Source organism: Schistocerca cancellata, chromosome 12, assembly GCF_023864275.1.
Source record: "Schistocerca cancellata isolate TAMUIC-IGC-003103 chromosome 12, iqSchCanc2.1, whole genome shotgun sequence".
NCBI classification, from domain to species: Eukaryota; Metazoa; Arthropoda; class Insecta; order Orthoptera; family Acrididae; genus Schistocerca; species Schistocerca cancellata.
Window position 1 is genome coordinate 145,836,493 of NC_064637.1, and position 15,419 is coordinate 145,851,911.

At 38.7% G+C, this 15,419-nt stretch overlaps 1 protein-coding gene across 1 annotated transcript in view; it reads left to right on the forward strand.

The window, feature by feature from the left end:
• Nucleotides 1-11: 11 nt before the first annotated feature.
• Nucleotides 12-15,419, forward strand: part of LOC126109412 (eukaryotic translation initiation factor 4B-like) — a 48,115-nt gene continuing 32,707 nt past the window's right edge. The window contains exons 1-3 of the mRNA XM_049914446.1: nucleotides 12-233; nucleotides 594-728; nucleotides 6,945-7,114. Of these exons, the coding sequence (XP_049770403.1) occupies nucleotides 230-233; nucleotides 594-728; nucleotides 6,945-7,114 (309 nt within the window). The 5' untranslated portion in view covers nucleotides 12-229. The remainder of the gene's footprint in view (nucleotides 234-593; nucleotides 729-6,944; nucleotides 7,115-15,419) is intronic.

The window sequence follows — 15,419 nt, forward strand, 5'->3', positions numbered from 1 at the left end:
TGGCCTCATCAGGTTAGTAGAGTTCGAATGAGTCACGTGAAGTGTAAAGAAGTGATCTGTGGGTGGTAATTACTAGATCCTGTGATAGGAATTGCGTTTTTGAGCACCTTAAGCACAGATTGCGTGAAGGAAAATCTCAGATTCACAGTAGTAGCTATTGTTTTTGTATTAATTCGTTGCCACCTGGACGAAATTTTGTCATTCACCGCGTGGTCGCATATTGTTTCAAATGAGTACGAATTTTTTATTCATGTATTGAGTAAAATCACCCAAAAACCATAACATAGCAATTGCATAACAACAATGAAGTGTAGTAACTTTCATTTTGTTACATTTTATGCTATCTGTTCAGATATAGTTAAATTTGAAGGAAAAATTGAGAATTAATTAGTTGTCGATAGGTGGTGTACATTTTGCAGTTTTTTACTTTTGCTCTCGGTACTCAAAACTTTGGAGGATTATATTGGACGAACGGAATAGCCAATGAATTTAACTTTCTGCATAGGCCTCTTTTAGTGCGAAACAAATTCCTTCCTGTGTGGAGTGATTGTGCTGATGTCGGATTAATTATTACTCTGTTTTTGGAATTGCAGGTAAAAAAGGAAAAAAAACAAAAGGAAAGACTCTTCCTCTCAATGAATTTTTAGCCACTGGCCCAACACCAGGCGTTGCACCTGTTGTAACTCGTAAACTTGGCGGCAGCTGGGCGGATGATGTGGATGATGATGGTAAGTCATAATTTTCATATTATATATACGTAATATGAAATTAATGGTATCAGGAAAAAGTATTGCATTGTCAATTTAGCAGTGGGTCCTTTGTAGTAAGTGTACTTCAAAGAGGAAAGTGGTTGAAGCCATTCTGAGTCCTTTCAATACTGGTACCACTAATTTTAAGTTATTTGATTATTCGTTAAATTGGCTGCAACTCATTACCAAGTTTAATACATAATTAATAAAGTTCGGTAAATGATCACTTTTCAAGCGTTTTATCTGTATTACCAGTGTTCCCGTAGTATACTCATAAGTTTCTGATGGATATTTGCCTATGATAGTTATTGTTTGTACACAGATACTTTGAACTTGCTTGAACTAGTCATCATCATTTCAGGAATTAATCCCATGAGGCTCTAGTACTTAGTTTCATATCGAAAGTTGCATATTATGTTTTATTGGTTATGTTAATTGTCATAAATGTGGCCCAGAAGGGTAATGTATAACATAGGGTAGCAAGAATTTAAACATCCCAGAATGTATTACAGCATGGGTGTACCTATCACCCTTTGTGCAAGTTGAGAGGATAAATGTCTTTATAGATTCGCAAACTATACTTTGCGTGCCCTTTTTATGTAAAATGTTTTAAGTGTTCTGTGTATGAACTACTGGGAAACATTAGGTTTATTTAAGCAGCTACCAGTGGGCTCTTGCTCTTGCATAGAGCTGAAGTCACTATAAATAGCACTATAAATAGTGCCTTTTCTCATTCCTGGCTACTTGATGGTGGCTGTTTTATATTGCAAGAAGCAGCCAAAATCTCTGGTGCTCCCAATCTGAGAGATTTGTGCATGTGTATAGCTGTCTGAGCGATAGTGAGGATAGTTCCATGTGACCCATGTTTACATTTCGTTTTGTGTGTACTTCATTTCCAGCTCTCACATCAAATGAGAACAAAATGGATTTCTGTTACTGCAAGCTGTAAAGCTAATTGAAATACATTCACATAATTGCAGAAAATTACTATAAGTAACAGTTTCCTGATTTTATTTGTGTGTTATTAGCAGTTGAAAGATGATTGTCTTACAGATCTTTAATAATTGACTGAAACGAAGTGGCAGTTTTTCCCCCACTGAGCCAGTCAGTTTATTTTAAGGTTTCTCATTCCACACTGTTAGCCGATTCCAATTGTTTGCTGAATTTCAAGCGCATGTTTTCATTTCCTCATATGTAAGGCATTAACATGTTACACCATAATAAAAAAGCAAACATGAGAGAATACTCTGATAAAATTGGCAGGCTGAAACTTGCACCAAAAATCTTAATACTGCTTATTCAATATAGATATGGACATCCGAATTACACATTTATAGTGTGCTGATTTTTATGCACACGAGAGCTTGTTGTGAAGTCCAACTTAAAATGAACATGCTTTGTAATAAAAAGATTTTTTTAAGACCTGCAGTTGACAGCAAATTCTGTTGAGGCTGGTTGTTAAAAAAGAAATATTTATGCAATCTTGGCTGTTGAATGTTTTTATCAAGTAAAATGGATCACTCCTTTGGTGTTCTCAGAACGAGAAAATTCAACGAGGCATGAAAATAGAGTGGACATCTAGTGCCACAGGTGACCAAGCAACGACATTCTAATGAGCAAAGGAAAAAGAATTGTCGACCAATATAAACACAGAGCACATTGTTCGTAAGTCATCGTACCCACTCATGGTGCGGTAGTGTCTGTTTTCTGGAGCTTGAAAGTAGCTCTCTGGCAACTATTTAAACAAAACTGTTTAGTGCTGATCCAAATTTTTGTGAGTAAATGCTTAAAATTGAAATTTTCCTCCAAGTGTTAATTATATAATGGCACCATTAGAATAAAAAGGAAAATCAGTGTTATTTGAATAGAAGTAAGCTTTCATGTTACGTAGATCGTCTACCTGATAGCTTGCTATGGTGTAGAACTTCTCAGTTAGCAATTCTATCGGAAAACAGCTTTATTCTAAAATGTATCAGGTGGTTCCAAAGGTTGTGCATGAATTGAAGGGTCTGATAGAGAGGTTGAAATAAAATTTTGGAGTAGGAACTTTTGGTATTAGACGTAATTTTGAGCAAGTGAGAGTTTTGGAATATCTGGAAGAACAAGCAAAATCAATGCACCTGTGCATTACGTTCAGCAAAGGTAATGCTAAGAGTTTTCTGTGCAACACTTTCTCATTCAAGTGTGTTCTGGATGTTACGTCCTTACGGTCTTGCGTATCAGTTGCTGTGTACGTACACCTGCTTTCCATTCATGTGCTCTGAAGGGGACGTCAAATTACATGACCACCTTTCTTATTTTACCAGGCATCTTGATCTTTTTTTGGGAAATATCAAAAGCCTCATGTATGCGACAATAGTTCCCGATAAAGAAACTTTGCCAGGATACTTGCAGCATCTGAGGTGGTCTGAACAATGACTGGTGTACTTGGAAAGGTGCACCAATATTTTCTACAAAGACATTGTGCCTATATTTGAATGTGGTGGTCATCATCATTGGACTTATGTAAATAGTGTTCAGTAAACACTTCATTATCTTTGCCACACTTAGGCACATGTACACAGATTGTCCTTGTTGTTCCTGACATTTCAAAACTTTTGTTGGTACAAGATACTTCCAAGACTTCAAGTCCCTAATCCAAAGTTGCTGTATTTCAACCATTGTCATTCCTTTTGAATCAACCTGTGTAAATATGAAACCAAAAGAAAGTACAGGTGAAAAAGAAAAAATATATTAGAGCAAAACAAATTGTTAAAATTGAAATAATGTGAAGCTTCTAAATGTTAGTGTCAGAAGTATCTTTTGGGTTATTGTTATGAATTGTGCGTTTTTAATCAGTATTTGAGGGCTATGTAACTTGTTGAAAAGAGCTACCTCGCTGCGTGTCCCAAATGGCGACAAACTATTTTTTATTTTGTAGCTATAAAATGTTACACTCCAGATTTTATGCTGCGCCCCCCCCCCCCCCCCCCACACACACACACAGAGTGAAATGTTGTTGACAAACAGGAAATCGGACATAGTAAACATGAAGGAAGAATTGGAGGGGGGGGGGGGGGAGAGACGGGAGAATGAGAGATTGGGATGCGTATCCAATTCCCATGCGTATTAAAAACATGTACTTTCTCTTTCCTTTCTTTCCCATTGAAGCACAGCAAAGTGTGGCCGGGTACAGCTAGTCTGTGTAATATTTTGAAACAATTTTCAAAATTTTTCTTTAATTAAGGCTAATTTTGAGTGGGTGACCACATTTCAGATTCAAGTAGTCCTGCAGAAAAGCAAAGCAGTAATAAAGTGGCTTTCTTTGAGTGCTGTTCCTGTTTAAAATAGCATCAGCCTACTGTGAACCAAAATTCTAAAACTGACCCTCCTTATCAGTTACCAGTATATGGAGAACTACAGTTCTATATGAAATCTGAATTATAGACCAGCTTTAAAACTTTGAGGAACATTTAGGTACTGAGAGGGGTGTTGATTACATTAAGTGCAGTAGAAAGTGTTGGCCAACAAAAATTAGGTAATTTCCAAGAATGATTGCCTCTCAAAGTCACGGGGTCTAAACGATACATATTGAATGTGTGATCCTAAATAGATCAATTATTTGTGATTGTAATTTTTATCTGTTTTCCGTCGTTCCCTTGGTTCCTCTAAGTTACACACCTCCGCGAATTAATGGCAAAAAGAGAATTGTTCCTGTAGCATACACATCACATGGACTTTCACATGACGACACCACCCACAGCGAGTGAGGTAAGTCATCTCCTTTGTAATTATAAGTATTTTTGTAATGCTCTTCCTTTGTCATTGCTGTAGTGACCACCGTAAACATACTCATAATGTCCGCCACCAGAGTTGCCTGATCGATTTAGGGTCGCACGTTCGATATGTATTGTTTGGACCCCACAACTTCGAGAGGCAATCATTCTTGGAAATTACCAGAAATTGAACCCTCATATGCAAAACCATATGTATTCCATTTGCCTGTGAGGTCTCTAATTTTTAAGTATTGTCAGAGTATTGGCATTTATTTCCTTTTTCGGAGCTCACAGTTAACCATCTTATGAAATTTAATTTCTGCAACAACATACTAGAAACAGTTACCTGTTTCGTGTCTGCAGTGGATTTTTACGTGTGGTTGTCGAGTAATGTTTCTCAGTTGTGCGAGAGATTGTTCAGAGTTGAATCTAAAAGTCAAAACTGTAGGCCAGTCACTTGAAATGGATCACCTCTCCCATTAGTTTATAGTGTAATATTCATTGTGACAGACTAATGCGCAACATAGTTGGAGGTTGAGGTTATATTGGACAGTGACAATTCAGTTGAGTTCGTGACACCAACAAATTTGAATACAAAATGGTAATTGTGGTATCATGTTGATCTTTAACATAGCCTCAGGTCTAGATATTGAATATGCCTTGGTATGAATTTAGAAAATAGTATTTGAATTCAGAAAAGCTGTATTGGTAAGTATTTTGGAACATATTCGTGAATATGCCATGGATCTCTGTGATTACGAGGAAATGTCTACTCCAGGAGCCTTGTTTCTACTCGGGTGTTTCAGTCTCCGCCAAGTTCTCACAGTATCCTGCTTGCTTCTTCTTCTCCTTCTGTAATAGTGTTTCCCTTTCCTGTGTGTGTGTGTGTGTGTGTGTGTGTGTGTGTGTGTGTGTGTGTGTGTGTGTGTGTGTGTCCTTGCTTTCTATTTGGGCAGTTGCTTCTCTTCTCTCCAAAGGTCTCTTTAACTCTCCCATAGGCAGTATCCATAGTTCCCCTAATTGTGCATATTACTATGACCTTGCAGTTGTCCTCCAGACATTTTGCTTGTACTTCTACTAGCCCTTCTGTTTTTACCTGTGTTGTCCTCTTCTGCCTTCACTGTTTCATCTCTTCAGTGTTACCATTATGACACTTGCTTTGAAACTTTGAAAACCTCTGGATCTTTAAATTTATCAGTGCCCCATCTCCCTAATTTCCTATCTTTTTGCAATTTCTTTTGTTTTAATCTGCAGTGTGTAATCAATAAATTATGGCCAGAGTACACATCTGCTCCTAAATGTTTAAAATCATGTTTTGGAATTCTCCCATACCATTATACAATCACTCAGAAACCCTCCAGTGTCTACAATTTTCCCTGCACTTCATTTTCTGACTTCCAATCCCTCATCTCAGCTAACCCTTTATTCGGTGCACACAGAAATATTGTGAAGAAAAAATAAAGTTACTTAAAATAAATGTATACAGGTCGTGTGAACAGTGTTACATACAGTTTTCCAAAATACATTGCCTGCCTATAACTACCATTTCCCACGAAAGACACACGAATGCTACAATATAAATACTACAGTTTTCTTCCTGTGTTTTGAAAAATGAAGAAAACCTCAGGACAGTTTCTTAATCCACAGTCTTTTATTGGATACACAACAGGTTTCAGAACAGTTACAGTTCCATCACATTGTGTGAACTGCAATAGTAAAAGCATTATGTTACATCTGAAAGGGAGGGATCCTCAAGTCTGGAATATCAGATAAGGAGCTTTGTGGCTAAAGTTTCAAAATTAAAAGAGAGAGTATAGGATGTTTGTTACAAATGAAATCGCTTAATCACCTGAGGTCAGCCTCACCCCAATGTTGTCATAGAACCAAAGCAGTAGCTTACCTACATTTCTAGTTTCGTACTTATTATTAGGCCTACTCCTACATATGCCTGTTTTATATTTTTGTTGATCCCCTCAGAAAAGTCTCTCCATTATAGGCTACCAATACTTTAAAAAACCCTTTTTAAAAATTGTACACAGTATATATCTCGTGTGTGAAATTATTTCAACAGAACTACAAGTAGAAGAAAGCCATGCCAAAATGGTGGCTCTTTTCAAAACATATAAAAAAGACACTGCAGTGTTGTGTATAGCCGGCCGGTGTGGCCGTGCGGTTCTAGGCGCTTCAGTCTGGAACCGTGTGACCGCTACGGTCGCAGGTTCGAATCCTGCCTCGGGCATGGATGTGTGTGATGTCCTTAGGTTAGTTAGGTTTAAGTAGTTCTAAGTTCTAGGGGACTGATGACCACAGATGTTAAATCCCATAGTGCTCAGAGCCATTTGAACCATTTTTTGTTGTGTATAGAATAGATATGACACAAGAGTTTTAATGACCTCTTGTACTGCAAGAGAACTTACTGGAAATACTTCTGTTCTAACAGATACAGACACTGGTCGACGTGTGGTGCTCCCGACTGCACCTCGAGCTACATGGGGAACTGATGTGGATGACTCGATTGTACCCCGTGACCCACCGTATACGGCCTTCCTGAGCAATCTGCCATTTGAAACTGAGGAGGATGAACTATATAATGTCTTCAGGGATTTAAGGGTAACACTCTTTTCATTACTAGTATCATAACACATTTTCATAAGTGTTTAAACTAAGGGTTCTTCTTGCACTCTTATTGTGGGGTCTGAGTGACTTGCCTCTGCTTTCAAACTGTTTCCCCTCCCCCCCCTCCTCCCCCGCCCCCCGCTACCTCCCTCTCCCTCCTCCCTGGGCCATAATCAAATAATTCCAGAAACTAGGAACAGTTTTTTCACTTGCAAATGTGTAGCTGCCCTATATTTTTGTAAATGAGCACAGTTTAAGTGTATGTCCACTTCTGTGTGCTATCTCTTCCTTTCTGATGCTAGTTTGAGATTGATTTCCGTCACCCCTCTATATTTGTAATTAATAATGGAGGTGAATGATGATTCATTTCATTGTTTAAAGATATATATAGATCAGAAGCTGTTTGTGCAAGTTGTGTTATAAAGAAACAAAGTACAGTTCTAATTGTAGAGAAAAAAATGAGGAGTTTACAAGTGGCAAAAACTACCAAATTTATAGGCCTCTGCAAATGATCAAACAGTTTGTAAAAATTTCAGTTATTTGTCAAATTATTTGGCAGTGTGCAGCTTTGATTGATGTGTTTGTCAAATATATGCTGTGGTTGAGTGACATTTTGAATGATCAGCTTGACAAGACAACAGACATTGTTGTTCTGCCACAACTGTTTTTCGAGACAGAGCTTTCATTACAATTTATCTTATTATATTGTGAGTTTCCAGAACTGTGGAACCTACAATTGAGGTTAAAAACAGGAGACGAGTCGCAGTTACCAAAATGGTAGTGATGGTGTGTTTTTTCCAGCCAAATACTATGCAGGAAGGTATTTTAAAAAAATATTCTATGCACTAGCACAGGCATAAATGCAATAAAATAAAAATTGAAGCACTAGAGTTCTTCCACAGATGATTTATAGAAGACCAATTGGAAGAGATTAGCTTTTGGCATATCTGTATCTTCTTTTCCATTGTGGGTTAAGTAACTCTAACAAGTTATTGAAAGGTGGACTATCCATGCAGAGAAAGTTGATGTAATTATCAGGTTTGGAATGTAATATGTCCTGTAGCAGATTATTGTGGGTATTTTATTTCTCAATTTCAATCCTTCGCTGAACCAGGATCCTGTTTTCTTTTTCTTCTTTATACACAGAGCTAAGGTTAGTGCAAGAAATAGTTAATCTACATTGGTAGCCATACCCATTAGCCTCAAAATGCTTCACCACACAACACACACAATATGACAGCTTCAAAGATGACTTTGTTGGTACATATGTACACTTGTTCTACAAACCTGTGGATAGGTTACAGCAAATTTGACTAACAAATTTGATCATTTACGGAGACCATGTATGTTGATGATTGGTATAGTTCATGATGTACTGCCAAAAGTAGAAGCAGGACAGAAACATGAGATGTGGAAGGATTTCCAAAGCACAAAATCAGAAATGGCGGCCACGGTATTTTGATGTATCTTCCTATCACACAGCTTAAAATCACTCCTTAAATGAATTAAATTGAAATAGATGGATTGTTTTGGATGATACTGATGAAGACGGAACAATGTGAAATTATATCATTAAAATTTTAGAGTGGTACAGTTTTTCATTAGTCACAACATGCTCATAAAATCATTCCATACCCTGTGCCAGTAACTAGATTTTGTGAGTATGGGTAGCAAAATTTGTGTGACAATGAGAATAATATAAAGCTTAAGATTTATAAATCTGGTGTAATTAGGGGGCCTTGAATTGTCAGAAGTGGTCATATATTTACCATGATCATTTTACATTAAAGTGTAAAGTTACAAGCAACAGAATGATTTTTTATTTGTTGTCTTAATGAACATAATATGGTCACTGGAAATAATTTCATATAAGTGTTCCCTCATCTCGAATACGAAGATTGAAGTGGACTAATAAACATTCTGTGCAAGTAGGTATTTGAATTATTGCAGATTTCTAATGTTATCTTTTGTATTAGCATTTAATAGTATTTATCCCTGTTTGTGAAAACAAAATTTTCTTGAAGTGAAGTGTTAGTGACGACAATGTGCAGGAAAGCATCTTTTAAAAAGTCCATGCTTAGAAGTGTATGTCAAAGCATTCGTTCATTCATACATTCATCATATTCCATGATGGGAGACATCTCAAGGAATTTGCAGTTGAGTGCAGCAACCATTACCTGCTTGTATGTTCTACACTAACTGCTTTACTTACGGGTAGTCTGCTTACATCGTATGTATCGGAAAATGTGACACCTATTATTATGTTTAAAGCAGATATAAAATTGGTAGTCGTGCCAAAGTGTTATGTTAAGTACTGAGAATTTGAGTGTGTTGTTTTCAGACATCAGTACTTTTTGAAATTTTCATGTCTTTGTTCCCCTTACTGCTAAATAAGACACTTAGAAAAATAATTATTTCTGATGTGTGTACTACTAACTGTCTGATGTGAAATTTAGGAGTGTGTGTTCGGAAGGGATGGTAGGGGTAAGCTTGTGATCCATATACGTAATTGCAGATTTACTGTTCTATTTTTTCATATGTAATCTGGGGTCATTCTATAAATTCAGAGTAATCTTCCTTTGTGGATGGAAAGTCCACAGTTCGTACACTTCATACACCGCAAACAGGACATGTTCATTTTGGTAACAGTTGAGGATTTTATTTACAAGTAGTGTCATAAGCACTTCGCTTGTGGGATTCTATATTTGATGATTCCTAAAGTTGACACAATTGTTCACAAAGTTGTGTTATGGAATATGGCTCTATTTACTGAGGCTACTTACCGTATTTACTCGAATCCAAGCCGCACGTGAAAAATGAGACTTGAAATCAAGGGAAAAAAATTCCCGAATCTAAGCCGCACCTGAAATTTGAGACTCGAAATTCAAGGGGAGAGAAAAGTTTTAGGCCTCACCTCCAAATCGAAACAAAGTTGGTCCATTGTAATATGAGACACAATTTAGGTCGAATGAATGACTATACAGCTACAGTAGTTTGGTTTGAGTCGTAAGCTTAGCAGTTAAGCTTTACCAGGTAGCCATTGCTATGCGTCAGGCGCTCCGTCCGCATTTATACAGGTACCCTTCCTTTTTCACGCGCTTCGTCTGGTTTGAATTGAGAGAGAAGAATCGTCACATTAGCGAAACAATAACAAGAGACTGCTATTTGTTGTTAGTTACACTGCTGCTTTCTTTGATAATGATCAACAAGAACCAAATAATAGACTGCGTATGACAGATGATGTTCTGAACGAGAGTTTAGCGAAAATTTTTCTCCGTTTGAAAATCTTTGCAGACGCCTCTTTAGTACATTACATTCTGCACAGAAATTAAGAGTCATTTTAGATTTAAAAATCTAGTCAAGTGCTGTGCTTCATTTCTGACTGTATCACTATTAGGCATAAGAATAATACGAATATAAACATTACATGGTATGTATATTCTTCCGCATTTGCTGTTGTCTCACACTAGTTTCGTAGTTTATTAGGCAGACAGGATTTAAATGACATAGCAGCAAACACGAAAGAATACATGGCAAAATGTTTATATTCTTATTAATCTTGTGGTGAAGAGAATACTGCACGTGATTCACAATTCATAAAAGTTCCTATTAGCAACCATCTTTTCTCACAGGTAGGAAAAAATTCAGAACATAGAGTTGGCCATATTGACAAACATCCCAGTCTTGCCAGTCGGATTTTCGTAGCCCATTGAAATGCTGTTACATTCGAAGATGAACAATACGGAATTTGTATTTACTTCGTTGGATAATGTATGAAAATGCAGTGTTGAACTCGGGGCGGAGAAAAAAGCTCGTCTTCCACCTTTTTTTAATTTATTTACTGACGCAGAGGTTTTGGCGCCAGTATTTATCTTTCTGCTTGCAAAGCATGCCTGTGTAGTGCTACATATATTCGACGGCAGAAGTTAGTTGTGGGGGCACCTACCAACATTTTTCAGAACTTCCGCTTACTTTGCACTCGATTCTAAGCTGCAGGCGTTTTTTTGGATTACAAAAACCGGAAAAAAAAGTGCGGCTTAGATTCGAGTAAATAAGGTAGTCCACTTTCCAAGAATTTAGCCTATATGTGTTTTTGACTCATGATATTAGCATGAGTGTCAGTGGTTTGAGATTTTTATTATTGATGTTTCCATCCTGGAATAATCTCTGGGTTGTGGACTCATTCAAAACTATCAGTTTATTTTGTAAAACCAAATACATACAACCTACACATAGAGCAGAGAGCTTTCCTGTGTTTCTATACTTCAAACAAAACTGTGGTCTTCAAGCACTGAACTAAGCAAATTCTGATTAAAAAAGAAAACATTCCTTCTCCACATAACAGTACAGTTTTTCATGACATCAAATAGATACCGAGGTGGCAAGTAATGTGATGGTGATACACACACATAAGATACTGGTAGTATCGCATACACAAGTTATAAAAGGGTGGAGCTGTCATTTGTACTAAAGTCATTCATGTGAAAAGGTTTTCTACCCGATTATGGCTGCACGATGGGAATTCAAACTTCAAATGTAGAATGTTAGTCGGAGGTAGATGCATGGAACATTCCATTTCATAAATCGTTAGGGAATTCAATATTCAGAGAGTCACAGCATCAAGAGTGGGACAAGAAAACTAAATAAAAAGACTAAATTTCAGGCATTACCTTTCACGATGGCCCATGCAGTGGCCGATGGCTTTCAGTTAACGACCAAGAGCACGAGAGTTTCTGTAGAGTTGTCAGTGCTAACAGATAAAGCAACACTGCATGAAATAAACACAGAAATCAATGTGGGATGTACGGCCTTAGCAGTGGGCGTGGAATGTTTGAGTATATGTACTATTCGGATCTTTAAAAAATTTAAAATGCTTGTTTGACAAGAGTAAGACAAGTGAACTATGCCATCTCTATTGAAATAAGAAACGTTGTCGTCCTTTAAGGCAATTATGAAACACCGGGTCACGTATAATAAGCAAATAAAAAAAATACTGACGAAGGTCGAAATAGAGCTTGACGTGCACAAAATCATGTATAGATAGCAATCAATAGTACAGACTAAAACATAAGAGATGGAAGATAATAAACTCACACACATAATTTGTAGCTGTTAGTTGTCGGAAACTTTGTGTAATGCCAAACTGAGATCCATTGGAAGAATCCTAAGAAAATGCAGTCCGAAAACAAAGGAAGTAGGTTATAGTACACTTGTTTGCCTACTGCTTGAATACTGCTCCCCGGTGTGGGATCCGTACCAGATAGGGTTGATAGAAGAGACAGCGAAGATCCAACGGAGAGCAGTGCGCTTCATTACAGGATCATTTAGTAATCGCGAAAGCATTACGGAGATGATAGATAAACTCCAGTGGAAGACTCTGCAGGAGAGACGCTCAATAGCTCGGTACGGGCTTTTGTCAAAGTTTCGAGAACACACCTTCACCGAAGAGTCAAGCAGTATATTGCTCCCTCCTACGTATATCTCGCGAAGAGACCATGAGGATAAAATCAGAGAGATTAGAGTCCACACAGAGGCATACCGACAATCTTTTATTCCACGAACAATACGAGACAGGAATAGAAGGGAGAACCGATAGAGGTACTCGAGGTACCCTCCGCCACACACCGTCGGGTGGCTTGCGGAGTATGGATGTAGATGTAGATGTAGATGTAGACAATCATAACAATCAGTACAGTGCAGTGAAATTTGGTGTTAATGGGCTATGGCAGCAGGGGATCAATGGGAGTTCATTTGCTGACAGTACAGCATAGCCTGCAGCGCCTCACCTGGGCTCGTGACCTACCATTTGGTTGATTGGCGACTCCACGGTGTGCTGTGGACAGTGACCATATATGTTAAATTAAAAGGAACAGCCTGCACTGGTAACACTTTCACAATTATGAATGGCTATAGAGGCACCATAGCTCAGTACCCCTGTAAGGAGCTTCCAACAACATGAGTCCATGCAGCTTTGAGTTGCTGCACTATGCTGGGCAAAAGGAGGCCCGACACAGTTTAGGAGGTATCCCATGACTTCCGTAACCTCAGTGTCTGAAGCTCTGCACTGTAGTATATGCCTGAAAATTTCTTTCATTGCGTTCATTTTCTGCATAGGCACCTTTTCTAATAGGCCTCTCTCTAGTTTTATTACTGATAGCCTTGCATTTGCAGCCAATATCAGCCTTCCTGTGTCACATGGTTCCAAATAATTGTGGCATCATCATCCATTTGATACCTCCTCCTGGGAAAAGACAACTTCCAAACTTGTCTTTGCATTAAAGTGTATAGACATATGCATCCAAGTTTTCTAATGTCATTTACCCACCTTTCCTTCAGCATTTCTTGAAATTTAGCAGAAATGGCATTTATCACCCATTTGCATGGCTAAGTGTTGCATACACTCGTCTTGTTCCTGATATATTAGTTTGATTTCTTGTCATGTCTAGTGTTTTCCTGCGTGCTGTGGTTTGATTTCTTGTCATGTCTAGCGTTTCCCTGCGTGCTGTGGTTTGATTTCTTGTCATGACTAGGGTTTCCCTGCATGCTGCTTTCCATTTTGCGTATGAGACACTTGGAATGTTTTGAAAAATCTCGATTGCTTGTGGTGGTTTTATGCAGTATGGTGCGTCAAAAGCATTGTACAACTCATAGTACAGAATGGGGCACCTGCCCTGTTTTCTTGGGGCATTTTTACAAAACAGGGTTTTCAGAGTGCGTGTGGGTAGTTGTACACTTTTATGTGGGCAAATGGTGTGCCTCAGGCTTGTGTCCTGAGCGTCACCCTCTTTGCTATCGCCATTGACCCTATTGTGCCCTGTCTCCTCACGGGCATTTCCGGCTCCCTTTTTGTTGATGATATTGCCACCTATTGCAGTTCTCCACGGACCTGTCTCACTGAGCTCTGTCTTCAGCACTGTCTTGATCGTCTTCACTCCTGAAGCATTGCCCATGGCTTACGCAGTACCGGTTTCCGGCCCACTCCTCAGTATTAACAGCCGAGCTTTTCGCCTTGTATCAGGCTATGGAGTACATCCGGCGACGCAGCCTTCCCAATTGTGTCCTCTGCTCAGACTCCCGCAGCGCCCTCCAAAGTCTCTGTGTACTGTACACTGCTCGTCCCTTAGTGCAGCAGGTACAGGAAAACTGTAACTTGCTCGCTCTTTGTGGAGCCAGTGGCATGTTTCTGTGGGCCCCTGGTCATGTTGGTCTGCCAGGAAATGAGGCTGCTGCAAGGTTGCAGTCCTCTTACCTCACCCCGCGAGTACCTCTATTTCCTGCGATGATCTCTTCGTTGCTGTCTGTCAGGAGGTGGTGTCCCTTTGGCATCGCCAATGGTCCTCACTTCACGGGAATAAGCTTCGGAATATTAAGCCTCTCCCGGCACCTTGGACCACCTCCTCTCGGCCCCCCTGCCGAGCGGAGATTATACTAACTCGGCTGCATATTGGGCACTGTCTTTTTAGCCATCGTCATTTGCTCAAAGGCACTGCCCCATACTTCGTACACATTGTGCCCAAATTTTAACTGTCTGCCACTACCAGCTGGAATGCCCTGTTTTTACTAATTTACACTCAATCTTGGGTTTGCCATCTGATTTATCAGCTGTTTTAGCAAATGATGCACAGGCTATCTCCCTCGTTTTACTTTTTATCTGCCGAAGCAATATGGTAAACGCCATTTAATTTATGGTTTTCGATCTCCATTTATATGGTGTTTTTTAAGCCCTTTTTCCACGTGCCTTGTTTAGATGTCTCCTATTCTTTCCATTGGGACTGACATATAGCCGTGTCCCTTGTCTCTGTGTTTGTGTTTTATAGTTTTGACTTGGGTGTGTATGACCTCAGTTGTTTTTTGCGCCCTAAAATAAGAGTACAGAATTAACCTTTCGCCGCTACAGATGTCCTCTTTGCATTCCCCACTGAGGCAGCTTTTGTTACAGATGTACTGCTCACCAAATGCTGGTGCTCATGAAGAGAGACGGCATTCCAGCCTATATCAAATACTTTTCATCTGGTTTTTCAAAAACTATATGGTGAAAAAATTTGATATTTGTCCACCTTAAAGGCTAATATCTTCACTTGATCGAGAACTGAATTTCTTTTTGTTTTCGGTCATGCTTACTTTGCTTCACATTTCGTAAATGATTCAAGTTACTGAAATGAGATATTTTGCAAATGGTAGCACAAAGTGAGATACATGTTGTTTAATAAATACTTGAAACTCTTTTATTCACCAAGATATGGAAGTAACTATAATCTGCAGCAGTGAGAGGTCGGCGGCTCGGGACGCATTCAGATGT